Source organism: Alosa pseudoharengus, unplaced genomic scaffold (genome assembly GCF_046254945.1).
Source record: "Alosa pseudoharengus isolate Yale_2024_CS ecotype anadromous, Long Island Sound unplaced genomic scaffold, YU_APseudo_1.1 YU_APseudo_1.1_scf_17, whole genome shotgun sequence".
Classification (NCBI taxonomy): Eukaryota; Metazoa; Chordata; class Actinopteri; order Clupeiformes; family Clupeidae; genus Alosa; species Alosa pseudoharengus.
In genome coordinates this window covers 19,964,996-19,983,653 of record NW_027468640.1, presented here as the reverse complement: position 1 = coordinate 19,983,653, position 18,658 = coordinate 19,964,996, and the positions used below count along the sequence as shown (strand labels likewise).

Here is an 18,658-nt window from a genome sequence, read left to right as displayed (position 1 = left end):
AGAGCAAAATACCAATAATGAGAAACTAGTTGCATCTATGAATGTGATATGAAAAATGCATGTCTCTCTTTTTGACTCTCAATAATAACATTGACTCTCTCTATGATTCACATTCTGCCTGATGTCTGTTCTCTGTATTTCCTTGTTCTGAATGACTTCTACAGAAAAAATAGACTTTTAGAGGCTGATAGTCACTCAGGAGAACAAGGCATAGTTGGTATTTTGTCCAAAATGTATTTCGGCTTGTTAACCATCTAACTAAACATCAGTGAAGTAAACAATACAAAATAATTAATGTATGAATTAATTGCTAAATTTATTAATCAATCTATCAAGACATTTTATGTGTATCCTTTTCTGCAGCCCCACTTTTGCCTGACTGCCTGCCTGTCTCAGTTATTCTGCCTTACACCCACCCACACACCCACCCATACAATCCACCACCACACACAAGCACACATGTATTTGTGCCAAAAGTGACTTAGGTTGCAATGTTTGAATGTGCTTTTGATGTGTTATTAGTGATTTGATGCAAATGGTACAGATAACTGTGTTATTCTGGTGAGAACTAACTATGAATTTGCTATTATTTAAGGGGACAACTTGTTCTTGCTGACGTGGCCCTTATTGTGACATTTTTGATTTGCTTATGATAAACAAGAAAGATAAACTCTCTCTCGCTCCACCACTACTCCTCCCCTGTTCTCTGTGGGGGAGGTGTGGTTTGTCTTTTTTGTGTCTTTCTCTCTCATCACACTCTACCATCTCAGTTGATCAGAAACCGGACAGCACACAGCATGGAGCTCTCTCCTGTGGGCCTGCTGCTTGGTGAGTTATGTCTCTCTCTCTCTCTCTCTCTCTCTCTCTCTCTCTCTCTCTCTCTCTCTCTCTCTCAAATTCAAATTCAAAGTTGCTTTATTAGCATGACTGTATTGGAAAAGTGTTGCCAAAGCTGTTGTTACATAGAACATAACATACAAGAACATAAGACCATAGGACAAAAAACAAAAACAGAAAATACATAAGAAGAGGTGGCTACAGTACATCATTGTGGGGTGGACATAAAAGATCTAAAATTAACAGCAGTAAAGAACAAGAGTAATACTGTAATAGTGTGATGTGAAGTGTGTGTGTGTGTGTGTGTGTGTGTGTGTGTGTGTGTGTGTGTGTGTGTGTGTGTGTGTGTGTGTGTGTGTGTGCATACGTGTGTGTGTATGTGTGTGCATACTTGTGTGTGTGTGCACGTGTGTGTGTGTGTGTGTATATAGCACAGACACAAATATGTTTTAGTCCCTCAGATCCTCACATTTCAAGATAAATTGTGCTGCTAAGGCAGCAGAGGGCTCTTCACCAAGAAGTATGGCCATTTTTTCATCATTGTCAAAATCTTGAAAGTGTGGGATAACTATTTGGAATTTGAGGAAGAATGTCTGTCTTACATTTTTGTATTTTATCACAGTGAAGAAAGAAGTGCTCCTCTGTCTCAACAATCTCTGCCTGACAGTGACCATATTCTTTATTCTTTTGGCAGCCAGGTTTTCCTGTGCCTGCCTGTTTCTATTGCTAGATTGTGGTCACTGAGCCTGCATTTGGTCAGGACTTGCCTCTGTTTCCTATCTCTTACAGAGATGAGATACTCTACCAATTCATATTCTCTTTTTATGATAAGATAATAATTCTACTTTGGTTGGCAATTTGGTTTGTCCAATGATCTAAATATTCTTCTTTTGCTTGATTCATGATTTTGTTGACTCTGATTGATGTTTGGGAAACAGAACTGGACTGAGCTTGATGTGTATTGGTTGTTGCTATTGAGTTAGTTAGCTTCAGTACCACCTGGCTTAGGGGACTCTTTTCAGGTTTCAGCTCCTGGGTTTTTAGTGCCTCAAAGTGGAGAGAGTTCTTGGGACTGCTGTTCAGGTGCATCCAAAATTTCAAGATTCTTTTCTGAATAGGTAAAGCCAATGGAAAACGGCCTAATTCTGCCCTGCATGCATTATTGTGTATGGTGTTTTTGATTGGACTTTTAGTATAGATCGACAGAATTCTGTATGTAGGGCTTCAGTTGGATGCTTGTCCCATTTCATGTAGTCGTGCATACTGAGTGGACCCCAAACCTCACTTCCATACAGCGCAATAGGCTGGATTATGCTGTCAAATATTTTGCACCAGATTGTAATTGGAATGTTTATTTTGTGAAATTTTCTTTTAATTGCATAAAGTGCCCTGCGGGCTATTGCTTTTAGTGCATTCACTGCCATGCTGAAACTTCCTGATGCTGTAATGATTAGACCAAGGTAGGTATATTGCATTGTGTGTTGCCTAGAGTGCTGCCTAGAGTAAACATGTATCTATGTTCCTGACACCTGGGTTTCTTTTGAAAAATCATAATTTTGGTCTTTGTTGGGTTTACTGCCCAGGGCCCAGGACTGACAGTACTGCTCTAGCAGATCAAGGAGCTGCTGTAATCTCTCTCTCTCTCTATTTCTCTCTCTGTCTCTCTCTCTCTCTCTCTCTCTCTCTCTCTCTGTGTGCATGTGTGTGTGTGTGTGTGTGTGTATGTGTCAGTGTGTGTGTGTGTGTGTGTGTGTGTGTGTGTGTGTGTGTGTGTGCGTGCGTGCATGTGTGTGTGTGTTCTGGAAGTTTCTTCTCTGTTGCTTTCTTTACTACTGTATGCATGTGAATATCATGTTTATGAATGAGCACAAAGTTTTGTGGATGTGTGTGCACTTGGATATGTCCTGTTTTGTATCTGTGTTGTCTGCAGATATAAAGAAATGCATGAACGTTTAAGAATTCAGGAAATTCATTTGAGGAAAATATGTTTGACTTGATGATGTCTGAACATGTCATGCCTAAATGCCTGATAGCTTTGCTGCTGCTTTTCCCCTGTAATCATTTGTTGTGCTACTAAACAAAAGGCAGGTTGTTGTTAAACAGAAGTCTCAAAATGATTAAAACGACAAGTAGCTGCAATTACTGTTGGCCCAAAAGACGACAATGTCAGGAAACACCAAACATTATGTGTTGATTTCAACACTTTTGCAGGAAATCATTTGTTAATCCAGCACACCTTCACTAGACTGATGAGTTGTGAAAGTCCTGCTCCTGTGTCCCTGATTGAGGAGGGGAGCCTCTTTTGAGTATGTCAGTAGAGCAGCACATTCTAGTGGTGAGAATCAACACATCCTTTAATGAAGAGTACGGCTTAGGTGTTGCTACTCAGTGGTGTAATGTAGTTGTGCTGGGCCTGATTAGGTGTTGCTACTCAGTGGTGTAATGTAGTTGTGCTGGGCCTGATTAGGTGTTGCTACTCAGTGGTGTAATGTAGTTGTGCTGGGCCTGATTAGGTGTTGCTACTCAGTGGTGTAATGTAGTTGTGCTGGGCCTGATGAGGTGTTGCTACTCAGTGGTGTAATGTAGTTGTGCTGGGCCTGATTAGGTGTTGCTACTCAGTGGTGTAATGTAGTTGTGCTGGGCCTGATTAGGTGTTGCTACTCAGTGGTGTAATGTAGTTGTGCTGGGCCTGATTAGGTGTTGCTACTCAGTGGTGTAATGTAGTTGTTCTGGGCCTGATTAGGTGTTGCTACTCAGTGGTGTAATGTAGTTGTGCTGGGCCTGATTAGGTGTTGCTGCTGTACTCAGTGGTGTAATGTAGTTGTGCTGGGCCTGATTAGGTGTTGCTACTCAGTGGTGTAATGTAGTTGTGCTGGGCCTCAGAACAATAATTTAACATTTTCTACTTGTTGTTGTTTTTTGCTCTTGAAAGGTGGCTTTGAAGATTGAAGATAACGTGGGTTATATTGTAAGCAGTAACATATAGAATGTAGAGGTAGATGGAAAATGGAAGTACATTTGTCATTCAGTTTCAGCAAGTGCCACTTTCAGTTCACTGATTGTGATATTGAACTAATTATTATAAAACCTAATATTAAATGTTATTTTAAGGGTACAATGAGAGCATGGTTTGTGTATGAGAGAGCAATCATCACTCAAGCCCAAAACGTCAATCAGCTAGCTGCCCATCCTGTGAGTACACTGTCAAAATAACAAAAAATAACAAAATAACAAAAAAATAAATGTGTAGGCAGCCCACGGTCCGAAAACTGGAAACAAACAAACTGGACAGCCTGCACTCCGAACAAAAGTGCAACACTGTGTGTACATTAGTTTCTCTGGGAATAGTGAAGGGAGGCTGGTTTTGTTTGGTCCTTGATTGAAATTTAAGGCACATTGTTTTGTACAAAAGCATCTAAATATAAACATAAACAAGTGCGATACCATGCACAATGGATGACTGTACGGTGATGTTGGTAGTGGTGACTCTCATGGTGAGAGGAGATAATGATGAAGCACATTTGCCCTACAGTATAATATAGTTTCACTTGCTCTTGTGCGTTAGTGTACTCCTGAGTAGTGATTCTGTTCTTACCCAACAGCAAATCTCAGATAACAAATCATTGGTGAGTGTCAGAATCTTAATGAAAACTGTGTGAAGAACTCTGATGAACTTGGGTCGGTGTGTCTTTGTGTTCTAGTGCTGATCTTGTGTTCCTACTCTGGACATACAGCAGCATGGCAAGGTAAAAGTGAATGTTATCATGTAATTTGTAATATGTTGAAATATCCCAGACACAGCTAGCTTATCCCCACATCACACACTAAACTAATTCGGTTCTCAGACTATATGTCTTTACGTCCAGTTTCCATCAGTTTTCCTCACACCTTCATGTCATGTTTGTCCTGTGATTCACAAAGAGAATCCCAAAGCTGTTCTGGTGCTGGATCGTGACCAAACACAGTTCTACACTGGAGAGTCTGTCACTCTCAGATGCAGCATAGAGGGACAGGACACGTCAGGGTGGAAGTTCGTCTGGCAAAGAGATGGTAGATATAATTACCCACAACAAGGCTGGAGTGACAAGAATGAATACATACCACTGGATGTGTCCGATGGTGTTGAATACAAATGCCATGGTGTCAATGATAAAGAATACAGCGAATGGAGTAAGAGAGTGAAACTGCAAGTGTCTGGTGAGTTTTGGTCACTTAATGTGAACCATAACCATTTTCTTCCACTGGATTTGCTAGCAGTAAAAGACAGTTGAATTTCCAGGTACAGTAAGTGCCTGTGTATATCTGGGGTGTCCTGTGTATGTTGGAGAGACAGTCACTCTGAAGTGTGAAGGACAGTCTGACAGGAACTGGAAGTATGTGTGGTGTAAAGGCAGGTCTGATAATGTAGGCTACTGTTTGTGTCTGACAAGAGCTCATACACCATCACAGCCGACGTCATGACAACGAGAACGTTTATTTGTTCGAGTTATATATTTCAAATAGAGAAACGTGAAATATTTTAAGCCTTTTTGTTGACTTAATCTTGATTATTATAATCTTGATTATTGGAATTTACGGCTCATGGAAATCAAAGATCCAGTATATCAAAATATTAGAATAAAGAATGTATCATACAAAAATGTCAACCTGAGAAGAGCTTTAATGAGTTAATTAAGTCAATATACTGGCAATGAATGATATCAAAAATCTAAATATTAGAAGGAAGAATTTATAATACAGAAATTTCTATACAGAGAGCTCTAATCAGATAATAAAGTCAATATACTGGCAATGATTTCCCGATCATTTAATCTCTCAGTCTGTTCAGGGTAATTGACTTTCCACTATATTCTATTTTTTTGAGATGCTGATGCACCTGTATTTGGAGAGAGTGACTATCGACAAACTGGTTATCAGGTTCATTATCAGGCCCATTTATCATGTGATGAGTGTGCTGTTAATCAGTGTTGTGTGTGTCCCCATAGCCCTGCCTACACCTACACTGAGTGTGCAGCCAGAGACTCCTGTGTTCACTGGAGAGGAAGTCAAGTGTATTTATTCATTTTTTACTCTTTACCTCCCATAGCCCTGCCCACTCCTACAGTGACCATAGAGCCAGAGAGTTCTGTGTATGTTGGAGAGAGAGTCACTCTGAAGTGTGAGATACAGTCTGAGAGTGACTGGACGTATAAGTGGTTTAAAGGCTCCAACAGTGATCATCTCTCTCAGCCTGACACCAGCACACTGACCATCACAGCAGCAGCCAAGTCTGATGAGAGTCATTACTGGTGTCAGGGAGAGATGAGAGGCAGAGCTGTGTCTTCACTGATGAGTGGACATGTTTATCTTTTTGTTAAAGGTGAGTAACTTCTTGAACGGGGTATAATGCATCTTTGCTTTTAAGGTAGCTCAACCTAATGGAAGAGTGTGTAAAGCAGTGGCTCTGAAAACAATTTGTCTGGTGACCCAGAAAATGATTGACCCCACTCTCTCCTACCTGCAAAAATGGAGTTCACTTTAGATAATGTGGTGAGATTGTTGGCGTGGGCAGAACATGTGCTGTCAACACTGAAGGCATTAATGTCAATGGCAGACTTTGACAATCTAATTCTAATTTATTATTTCCCAATGAAAAACTAGCGCTTATTCAATGTATAACTAGTGATCCTGTGGCAAAAGCAGGCTGCATCACTGGTAAGCTCACGTCACACACAGCCTCTAAGAGTTCATCATTGCCAAAGGCATAGATTTGCATCTTCGTATAATTTGTTTTAGAAAATGTTCTTTAATTCAGACCGGAAATCATTTTCCAACCACTCCCATAATTTTGATGTATAATATGTATCTTTCTGTTCTGGCCCTTCATACATTTTATGTTTATTGACCCACACAGTAGAAGTCAGTCAGTAAATTAGTCTGCGGCTGTTAATGTTTCCCTCCACACTGCAGTCAGTCACTCTGAAGTATCTCTATTCATCCTATTTGTCTCCTCATTCTCTCCATGTGTTCCTCTGCAGAGCTGCCTTTGGCTACACTGACTGTAGAGCCCCAGAGTCCTGTGTTCACTGGAGAGAACGTCACTCTGAAGTGTGTGATAGAGTCTCTCAGTGGCTGGACATATAAGTGGTATAAGGAGTCCAGCAGAACCCCAGTGTCTGAGGGAAACACCTTCACCATCAGAGGAGCTGCTGAGTCTCATAAGGGCCAGTACTGGTGTCAGGGGGAGAGGAGAGACAGACCCACATCATCACAACCAAGCAGGAGAACAACTCTTGATGTCAAAGGTAAGTGTGTGTGTATGTGTATGTGTGTGTGCTTGTGTGTGTGTTTGCTCACCAGGGGCGCCGCTAGGGGGGGGCAGCACTGACAGGAGGCCCCTAGAGAGCCCCTCTGATAATACTATACTGTATAATATCTGGGGGCCCAGAACTATTGTCTGTCATAGGGCCCAAATTTTCCTAGCAGCACCCCTGGTGGGCACTTTACTGTGTGCACAGTACCATTTCACCTTGTGCAGTGATCCTGCATTATCAGCTCCTGTGATCTGTCCTGTATTTATCTTTAATGTTGTATTTACAGTGTGTTGATTTGTGTTTTTAATGCATTTTCCCTGTTTTTGGGATAATGAATTTGACCTGGACTTAGAGTGTGTGAGTGAGTGACCTGAGATGATATTTGACTATGTTTGAAAATTATTAATTGTACTTTTACTATGAGTAAATGAGTGAACTGAAATGATGTTTGAATGTGTTTCCCATGTTGAGATGTTACATTAGCTGAACATGACTGTTTCATCCACTTTAGACTCAAAGCCCAAACTCACATTAAGTCCAGGCCACCAACTCCTCACAGGAGACTCAGTGAATCTGAGATGTGAGTTGGGTGTTTCCTCTGGTTTGGTGTTCTACTGGTACAGAGACACACAGACCTCTGATCCTGTGGCCCAGACTGATGGAAACTCCTACAGCATCAGCTCTGTTAAAGTCTCTGATGGAGGACAGTACTGGTGCAGAGCTGGGAGAGGAGACCCAGTCTTCTACACTCAATATAGTGATGCAGCTGAGATAAAGGTTACAGGTTAGTAGTTTCATTACAATATACAATTATTGTTTTTTTGAACATGCTCTAGTGTGAATTAATGGGATTCGCTGTATTTTCTATCCAAAGTAATGCTGGGGCGGCCCATTCAGTTCAGTGGAATCTGAGGACCATCTCATTGTCAGTAACAATCATGTCCTTGTACCTTCACTGAGTGATCACTGAGTTCAATATTTCAGATGCTGGGTCCTCTACGTTGGTGGTAGCAGTGGGTGTGGTGATTGGACTGCTTGTTGCGTTTGCTCTGGTCGTTTCACTGGTCCTGATGTATCGCTCCCAGAAAGATAAGAGTAAGAAAGCAAATTTATGGACATCAATCAGTGTTTCTCATGACATGTAAATATGCAGACTTTCTCTTTTTTATACTTAGGTTCAGTTTCAGTGACGCCAAACCCGTAAGTAATTATTGTATGTGTCATATCTGCTATAAGACTAAGTCATAGATGAATCGTATGTGTGTGTGAGTGTGTGTGTGTGTGTGTGTCACACACACCACTGTTCTCTGTCTCCCTCTAGTGGTCCACAGCAAAGCAGCAGTCACAGTCCAACCTCACAGAACAGAGTTTTAGGTAAGAAATTCCATTCATATAATGTTTACCTGATCTTCTTCTTTGTTGATTCATTTTAAGCTATTAATCTCTTCCTGAATCAGGAAACTGAGAGTCAGATCAAAGTTGAGTATATGGAGAGTTTCTGGTATGATATGTTTTCATTGTACACTGAAAGTGGTAGTATTTTCCAATGGCTCCCATGGCAACCAGTAGCAATTTTAGAAAATAAACTGTATACAGTATGTAGAGCAATGTATTGCAAAATCATTATATGGACAGAACTATTTTCTGTATCTTCCACTAGTTGGTGCTGTGGCTGGAACTGGTGATGTGGTCTATGCCGAGATTGAGCTGAAGAATACAGACAAGAAAAAGAAAGAAGGTCTGTGATGTGAAATATACACTTTACACTTCATCTTAATTATGTTGAATTGTCACAGTAGTGTGGATAAGTCATCCATTGTGTGACCTGTTTGTTTTTAAACTTGTTCCAGCCAAGAGAGGTGCGTCAATGTCTGACACTCTGTACTCCCTCCTGAGGCCAGTGAAGAGTCCAGGTAAGAGTATCTGAGCCATCACTGGCTCCATCAATAGCTCACATGCTTTGAATTCCATAACAACTTTTAGTAAGCAAGTACAATTTATTTATGAAGCACATTTAAACACAGCTTTCACTGAGAGTTATGCAAATGAAAATAAACTTGTAATCTGTAAAAACTCTAATGTCTTTACTTATGAAGCTAAAATTAAAGTATTTAGCAGATGATTTTATCCAAAGTGTCACAGACTCACGACGGGGGATTCAGGAATCAAACTCAGGCCAATTAAATGTGAGGGGGTGACATGACTACTACAACACACCATAGTTATTATAACAACAGAGTAATTTACTTATTACATTCACTGATGAAAAAAAAGTAAATGAAAGAAAACGTCAATGAAACTCTCCATGGATAAGACCTCAGACTAGGACTAGGTTGTTTGTCTAGGACTAGCAGGGGCGTAGCACCAAATTCTGGGCCCTATGCACAAGTGGTGGCCATGGGCCCCCCCCCCCCCCCCCCAACCAACCAACCACCGGCTGTAAGCATGAAGCATGAGGTTCACAACTAACTACTATCTAATCACACATTGAATTAATCTAACAACTCGGTAGTTAGGAAATGGTTTCCCTTCCCTGTCTTTTGCTGTGATTTTATTTGTTTTTTCTCTGCTCGCCAATCTGCGTACTATTGTGTCTCTCTCTTCATTCGTCAACTTCTCTGGCCATAGTGCTGGATCCTCAGGCAATGGCATATACCCCTTAGCACTGCCCTGACTGCTTTCTGACCTCTCTTCATCTCTTTCACTTTTTTCAGAACCTTCTCTGCTTTCACTTCCTTCATCCTCTATCACATCTTCTCTATCTACCTGGACAGACCCCTCTACAAGCATATAAGCATATAGATATATTAGCAGGCAATTCCAATGTAGCCTTATGGATGTGACTGAACATGCTTAATATTTAAATATTCTGTGTAAAATTTCCTCAAATTTCATTTTTCATTTGCTTCATAAAAACATAAGAACATTTTATTTTTTTTCTGATGGTTGTGGCAAAAAAATGGTCTATTCTAATTAGACTAGACTACAGTGAAAGACAGAGCATGAGTGTTGCTAAATATACATTGCAGTATAGCCTTTCGTGTGATTTCATTTTAAACTATAGGCTCACCTTGTCTCAAGTCCACATCAGATGGTGAGAGGTCTGCTGCTGCTGCATCACCCTCTGTGACAGTTTCTGAAACTGAGTGTGATGCGTTTCACAAGTTAGCTTTGCTACTAATTTGACAGCCTTTCCTCATGAACCTATATAACATTGAGCCTAAGTTAAGCTATTAGCTCATAATAATTTTTGAATTAGTAGGCTATTGAAATGTTGTGGTAGGCTATAAATCAGGCATCATGTTATTTCTAATTTTGTGTTAATGCTGTTTTAGCACTGATAATCGCGGATTCGCGGTGGTATTGAAGTGTTTTGTAACCTTCAGGAGTTAATTTCATTTGTAGACTATTGTTTTCACATTGGGCTCACCTTTCTTGGGAAAGAAGACTGTTAACACTTGTTTTCCCTCATTTCTTTTTTTCTCCCTTTCTTGCCTCTCTTTTCTTTTCTGGGAACCGGATTTAGCTTTCTTAGACTTAGACATCTTCACACCGTGACTGTCTGCATTGCAGCTTCGGCAGAATGAACGTTACTTCAAAAATGCGCCTAGGAGGGGAAGGCGGACTGAACCATTTCGTGCAAGGGAGAGGGTGCCTGCCCTCAAACAATGTTGGCTTGGACACAATTTAATACATCAATCACCTGATGCATTTACCCGAAATATTTGCATCTATATTACAATTTATTAAGATCTTTAAATTAAGGAAATTATTTATTATTAAGGAAAATAAAATTCAACTCCTTAGGGGCCCTCCCCCCACTTGGGGCCCGGGTAATTTATTCTCACTTGTCCCCCCACTACGACGCCCTTGAGGACTAGGACTAACTCTCTCTGGTCGTGGTGTCTCTGAAATAGTCTCGGATGGAGTTGGGGACGGGTCCAGTGATGTGACATATGCCAAAGTAAAACCAAAGAAACACAGGAAGCAAGGTGAAGCAAGTTGACGCCTTGAGTGCTGCCTGACTATAATTTAATATTACAACATCAACATTTCTGAAGAGTTAAACAGTCTTCATATAACCAGTAAAATCTAAGGATGTTTTCTTTTCAATCACGAAGATTCAGCTGGCCCCAGTGATGTCACATATGCTGATGTACCGATTAAGATGAAATCACTGGGCAGTAGAGGTGAGTCATATCTCTGTCCTCTAAAGCAACAGCATGCTGCAATTTATGACTCTGTTTTCACTTGTAACTCGTGTTGGTATCTTCATTATGATATAGTGATATGAAGGACTATTTAAGCCCGTTGTTCCCACAAGTGACCCATGCACCACACTGTTTCATAGCAAGCCTTGTCTTAGTGACAGCTCTGCTTTTACTGAATATTTTGACATACCTTTAGGTAGCTATATTTAGCTTGCTTGTTTTGAACTAAATTACCTTACTATTTTGCTAACTTGAAGCTGCTATGTCATTTTGTTTTAGCAAACCAACCACAGGAACATCTTTACTCTGCTGTCAAGCCTGGCTGTTCTTAAAGTAAGGAATAATGTGCCCCAAGCTTTCAAAACAGATGGAAAGATGGGTTGTGATGGTTGGACAAAAGTACAGGGGAAATGGCAAGCAATCTGTGGAGTTTCTTGTACATGTGTGAAGTTAAGTAAGTTTCTAGAAGTTAATTTGGAAGAATTTGTTTGGGAAATCTTTCAAACTTACCCAAATTGTTAGATTGGGAACGTGTGCCTCTCTGATTTGAGCTGTATTTTGTAAAATATAAAAAGAAATTGTGTACATCTGAGCACATTGCCTTTTGCTTTAGACATTTTCTTTTAAAGCATTGTAATGTTTTATTAAGCATTTCATACTACATTTTTTTACTGTATATTGGAAAGCCAAAAATGTAATAGGCCAAGCTTGACTCTATAGGTCATCATGCTATTGTAACATAGTAATCCCTTACTGTAGATGAATGCTGAAATTACTTTAAACTTCAACATCTAGAAAAGGGGAGATGTCTGTAACGTTTTGGAACTTGACTGTATATAAATAAGGCTTATTTCTACCGAGCCCTAGAGTTGACATGAAAAAAAAAAAAAAAAACTGAGAAAAGGTATGTACTGGGGACAAACACTCACTAGGTTGATTAGCGAGATCTTGACTTTCTTTTGCGGGATATTGAGTTTGTTTTGCGAAATCTTGAGTTTCTTTGGCGAGATCTCGAGTTTAACTTTTTTTTTTTTTCATGTCACCTCCCGGGCTCCGTATATTTCAGAGTAAAGCTTTAATATCTATAAAACAGATTGTTCTGTGTAGAGATCAGTGATACAGTATTACTCTGTGTAGAGAATAGTGTGATTTTATTTAACAGCTATATTACTTGTTGAAGAGGCAGCTTGATTAAAAAAATTCGCAAACCTTTCTCAAACCTGCTGCAAATTTGTTTCATTTTGTTTTTTTGAATTGTAGAGTACAATAACATATTTGCCAATTTGTCTCATAAAGATGTGTATTATAAACATGTAATGAAAGTTTATTTTTGTTTGCTGTTTTATCACTTGACTTCAATAAAGCTTCCCCATTAAATCATGATGTTAATAAACAGAATCCATCATTTTTAAGGATGCTAAGGTTTGATATACCTCAGAGGTTTGCCCCAATGTGGTTGAAAAGAAGAAAAGAAACCTCAGACCGAGGAAGCATAAACAGAAAGAGAAAAGCACAGGTTTTGTCTTTAGACTCCTTTATTGGGTAATGTGGGTTTGCTCAGGGGAGAACAGGTTTTGTCTTTAGACTCCTTCATTGGGTAATGTGGGTTTGCTCAGGGGAGAACAGGTTTTGTCTTTAGACTCCTTTATTGGGTAATGTGGGTTTGCTCAGGGGAGAACAGGTTTTGTCTTTAGACTCCTTTATTGGGTAATGTGGGTTTGCTCAGGGGAGAACAGGTTTTGTCTTTAGACTCCTTCATTGGGTAATGTGGGTTTGCTCAGGGGAGAACAGGTTTTGTCTTTAGACTCCTTTATTGGGTAATGTGGGTTTGCTCAGGGGAGAACAGGTTTTGTCTTTAGACTCCTCCATTGGCTAATGTGGGTTTGCTCAGGGGAGAACAGGTTTTGTCTTTAGACTCCTTTATTGGGTAATGTGGGTTTGCTCAGGGGAGAACAGGTTTTGTCTTTAGACTCCTCCATTGGCTAATGTGGGTTTGCTCAGGGGAGAACAGGTTTTGTCTTTAGACTCCTTTATTGGGTAATGTGGGTTTGCTCAGGGGGGAAAAGGTTTTGTCTTTAGACTCCTCCATTGGGTAATGTGGGTTTGCTCAGGGGAGAATAGGTCAAACCACATCCTGTTGGGGGTTACGCCTCAAGAGATCTTGCCAGAAGTCACAGAGTCTGCAGAGGATGGAGAGGCATGTAGTGTAGAGCACAGGAAATATGGTCAGATGTGATAAATCCTGTATTTTGCCACCCTCCTCCTGCTTAACTACTGAGAACACCATTTGTCCCAGTTAAGGGTTTGGAGACTCCTCTCTTTGAGAATGCATTAGTAGTAAAGTGACTAATGCTATATTGTGCTGAAGGCTCATGGGTGTGAGACTGAGTGGCCATCTGTAAGAAGGCATCATGAACTCCAGAAATTCCACAAATTCTGTTAATGACCTAACGTATCCTCTGCTTAACATTCTACAAATGCATCTCCAGCCAGCTGAATGAGATCTGGCACACACACACACACACTATTGCATCTCCTCCCTTATTTCCAGTAATTTCGATTTGTCTGCTGCTATCCTATCAGGACCACACAGTGCTGATTCCTGCAGGTCCTAATAGGTCGGATAACTTCTCAAATACTTTCTATTTTCCTTCAGCCAGTTGCTTCAAAATCTCAACTAATTCCATGTAATATTGTAAATTGTAATGTGACATATTACTGTCTTTTCATGGGACATATCATTCATGGTTTTATCGCCAGACCTTTATCGTACTCACTTGTCAACCAAACCAAAGTTGTTTTCTCAGTAAGATTCTCTTAATGAATACATATCACGTTACGGTGTCATTTCAATAAATAGTTGTACATTCAATCCATTCTGTTATAAAATCAAATCATACACTCGATCACAAAACATCGAGTTTTGCCACGAAGACACATTTGAATACCACATCAATTTGGAGAAGTAACAGGCCTTCATTATGGTTATGGTTATGGATGGTTATGGATTTAGCAGACGCCTTTGTCCAAAGCGACATATAAATACAAAACAACATAATAATATTTAAAAATGAACATGGAACAGATTAAAATCTAGGTCAAATATAGTAAGGAGAATAGTTGTAGTACACAATAATATCAATTCAATCAATAGCCTAATAAAAAAAGCAATGTAAAAAAGGGGAAAGGCAATAATAAAACAATAATGTCAATTCAATCAATAATATAAAAACAATAACATGCTAAGACTACATTAAGGAGAATATCAATAATAAACAATAATGTCAAATTAATTAACAGCCCAATTAAAATAAAAACAACATTATATAAAACCATAACACATAAGCGCTTAAACAACTAAGTATATGTTGAATAGGAATGTCTTTAGACCCCTCTTAAACGACCCAAAACTACCACAGGAACGGAGAGCACTGGGCAGTTCATTCCACCAACATGGAACCACTGAAGAAAAGAGTCTGGAATTAGACCCAGTTTTTATGACTGGTCGACACAACATACGCTCACCAGAAGACCGCAGTGGGCGGTTGGGCATGTAAGGCTTGATTATTGAATTAAAATAACTAGGAGCAGATCTAGTTAGTGTCCTATAGGCCAAAGTGAGAGATTTAAATTTAATTCTGGCTACTATAGGGAGCCAATGGAGAGTAACTAGGAGAGGAGTTACATGTGTCCTCTTTGGCTGATTGAAGACCAGGCGTGCTCCAGCATTTTGAATCAGCTGTAATGATCTTGTTACACAAGCGGGTAAGCCAGCTAATAGTGAATTACAATAGTCCAGCTTAGAGATGACCATGGTCTGAACAAGAAGTTGTGTGGAATCTTGTGTCAGATAAGGTCTGATCTTCCTAATGTTGTAAAGCATAAACCGGCATGATTTTGCAATAGAAGCTATATGCTCAGAGAAGTTAAGTCGGTCATCAATTACAACGCCCAAGTTTCGTGCCGATCTAGTTGGGGTCAGTGAAGTTGAGTCAAGCTGGATGTTAATCTGTTGGGGAATAGCTGTTTTAGCTGGAAACACCAAAAACTCTGTTTTTGAGAGATTAAGCTGAAGGTGCCGATCTTTCATCCAGGCTGAAATATCCTTAAGGCATGCAGAAATCCGGTGGGAAACACTAGAGTCATCAGGTGGGAAAGACAGGTAAAGTTGAGTGTCGTCTGCATAACAGTGATGGTCAAATCCATGGGAGCGAATAGTATCACCTAAGGAAGTGGTGTAAATAGAGAAAAGCAAGGGTCCTAATACTGATCCCTGAGGCACACCTGTGGTGAGGGCATGAGACTTAGATACTTGTCCCTGCCAAGACACGTTGAAAGAACGCCCTTTAAGGTAAGATTCAAACCAGTCAAGAGCTTTTCCAGAAATTCCCAGTTCAGATAGTATAGATAAGAGAATGTCATGGTTAACAGTATCAAAGGCTGCAGATAAATCTAGTAGAATTAATACTGATGACTGAGCAGAGGACTTAGCTACTCTCAATGCTTCAGTCACAGACAGAAGAGCAGTTTCAGTAGAATGACCACTCTTGAAACCAGACTGCATAGGGTCTAGTAGATTATTCTGATGAAGAAAGTCACAAACTTGCTTGAAGACCACTTTCTCCAAAACCTTTGACAAGAAAGGAAGAAGGGAGACAGGTCTGTAGTTCTTCACCTCAGTTGGATTAAGTGTACTTTTCTTTAGCAGAGGTGTAACCCTAGCCTGTTTAAAAGAATAAGGAACTATTCCAGAACTGAGTGAAGCATTAAATACATGTGTGACTGCTGGTAGAACAGCGGGTGAGATAGACTGTAGAAGAGTGGACGGGACAGGATCTAATGGGCATGTTGTTGGACGACATCGCTGAAGCAATTGAGAGACTGCTTCCTCATCAAGAGGAGAGAAAGAGTCAAATGATGGGGTCATACTAACACAAGGCAAAGCCCTCCTTATAGGAGCATCAAACTGAGCACTTATTTTAGCAACTTTTTCAGTGAAAAATGTTGCAAAGTCATTTGCTGACAGTGAAGTAGTTGATGGTGGTGGTGGAGGATTGAGGAGAGATTTGAAAGTAGAAAAAAGTTGTCTACTGTCAGTGGCGCTCTCAATCTTGCTTTGATAGAATGCCTTTTTTGCAAGTGTAACAGTGGATGAAAAGGATGACAGCAAAGACTGGTAGTTACTAAGATCATTTCCATCTCTGGATTTACGCCATTTCCTCTCAGCAGCTCTAAGTTCCTTTCGTACTGAGACTATACTGTTCGTCAGCCATGGATGGCGAGGTTTAGAACGAGTAGGTCTTGAGGAAAGAGGACATGCTGCATTCAGACAAGATGCCAGTGTAGAGCAGAGAGTCTCTGTAGCGTCATTAACCTCAAGTGTCAAGAATGAGCTAGGAGTAGGTAAAGCAGATGTTACTAATGTTGCAAAATGGTCACTTGAGAGGCTTCTGAGATTACGCCGGAACGAAATTATCGGAGGAGGAGCTGCTGGGTTATCCAGGAGACACACAGAGAATCTGATAAAGTGATGATCCGATACATGTAATGGATTAACCAAAACCTTGTCTGTATTACAGTTACGTACCAGAATTAAATCAAGATCATATACATATATGAATACATAGCCCAAATGTCCTAAGTAAGACCTACGTAACAAAGTTTGAATGAAGTTTCTACGTCTAACGGTTGAAGCTGCATTAAACGCGTTAGAAGAAGAAAAATAAGAACTAGAAAAGCATTTCCTGAAGGAAAATACAGTGCATGAAAATGCAAAAATATGATGAGTTCATATGGTTAAATTATTTGCTTGGTAGATAAGGTTTAATATAGTTGGAATGACTGAACAGTTAAATAGGTTGATAATTGAAATGGTTAAATTATTTAGGCAGATAGTTGACGATAACTAACAGTTGGAATGGCTCCAATTTTTGCTAGCAGTTATGCTAACTATGTTAACAAAGATAATAATGTTAACCAAGTTACTATGCTAACTAGCATGTTAACAATGTTAAAATGTTAACTATGCTAACCATATGACTTAGCTAACTTCACTAATCATTTTTAGCAGTTATGCTAACATGCTAACATGCTAGCATGCTAACTATGCTAACTATGTGACTTAGCTAACTTAGCTAATCATTTTTAGCAGTTTTTAAAAAATGCTAACTAGCATGCTAACATGTTAGCATGCTAACTATGCTAACCACGTGACTTAGCTAACTTAGCTGATCATTTTTAGCAGTTTTTAAAAAATGCTAACTAGCATGCTAACATGTTAGCATGCTAACTATGCTAACCACGTGACTTAGCTAACTTAGCTGATCATTTTTAGCAGTTTTGCAAAAAATTCTAACTAGCATGCTATCATGCTAGCATGCTAACTATGCTAACCATGTGACTTAGCTAACTTAGCTAATCATTTTTAGCAGTTTTGTAAAAAATGCTAACTAGCATGCTAACATGCTAGCATGCTAACTATGCTAACCATGTGACTTAGCTAACTTAGCTAATCATTTTTAGCAGTTTTATAAAAAATGCTAACTAGCATGCTAACTAGCATGCTTACATGCTAGTATGCTAACTATGCTAACCAAGTTACTTAGCTAACTTAGCTAACTAGCTACAGTGGGTAGGAGTCATAGTTGATGACAAGTAACAGTTACAATGGCTGAACAGTTAAAAAGTTCAGTAGTTTAAAGGGTTAAATTGTTTAACAATGAAATATTGTAGTGAGGACTTTTATTTTGAAACAGTTTTTGGCAGAGGAAGCAGTTGAACAGGATGTGTAGTCTTAATAGGGCCAGTTTGTATGCTTAAAGCCTGAGAATGGCAGTTGAAACAGATGGCCGAACACCTGCCACAGGATTCTATTTGCTGTGATGTCATAAAGGGCAATGTTAAGTCAATGGGGAAATTTTGATAGTTTTTAATTAATAGTTTAAAAAGTATAAAAGTTACAAAGTTGAAAAATACAAAGCCCACATGTCCTAATTAAGACCTACGCGTCAATGTTTGAATGAAGTTTCTACGTTAAACGGTTGAAGCTGCATTAACTGCGTTAGAAGAAGAGGAATAATAAGAACTAGAAAAGCATTTCCTGAAGGAAATACAGTGCATGAAAATGCAAAAAATATGATGTCAAATTTCATACAGAGTAAAAAGAAACTATATTGGTTGCTAGGTAGATGAGGTTTAATATAGTTGGAATGACTGAACAGTTAAATAGGTGGATAGTTTATACAGTTAAATGATTTGCTTGGTAGATAAGGTTTAATATAGTTGGAATGATTGAACGGTTAAATAGGTGGATAATAC

At 39.5% G+C, this 18,658-nt stretch overlaps 1 protein-coding gene across 2 annotated transcripts; it reads left to right on the top strand.

Annotated features, from left to right (window-relative positions):
• The first annotated feature begins 788 nt into the window (after window positions 1–788).
• Window positions 789–12,722, top strand: LOC143127384 (Fc receptor-like protein 2). Of its 2 annotated transcripts, XM_076288860.1 has the most exons (14): window positions 789–828; window positions 4,539–4,583; window positions 4,759–5,034; window positions 5,924–6,196; window positions 6,855–7,121; window positions 7,642–7,914; window positions 8,115–8,225; window positions 8,306–8,330; window positions 8,452–8,504; window positions 8,791–8,868; window positions 8,981–9,043; window positions 11,048–11,122; window positions 11,252–11,320; window positions 11,621–12,722. In XM_076288860.1, the coding sequence occupies exons 1-14, from the start codon at window positions 798–800 to the stop codon at window positions 11,671–11,673; spliced, it is 1,692 nt and encodes a 563-aa protein (XP_076144975.1). In that variant the 5' UTR covers window positions 789–797; the 3' UTR covers window positions 11,674–12,722. The 2 variants fall into 2 exon arrangements, 1 of the variants encoding a protein (XP_076144975.1); XR_012987584.1 differs by lacking the exon at window positions 11,621–12,722 and having other exon boundaries at window positions 10,657–11,122; window positions 11,252–11,276.
• The last annotated feature ends 5,936 nt before the right edge of the window (window positions 12,723–18,658 follow it).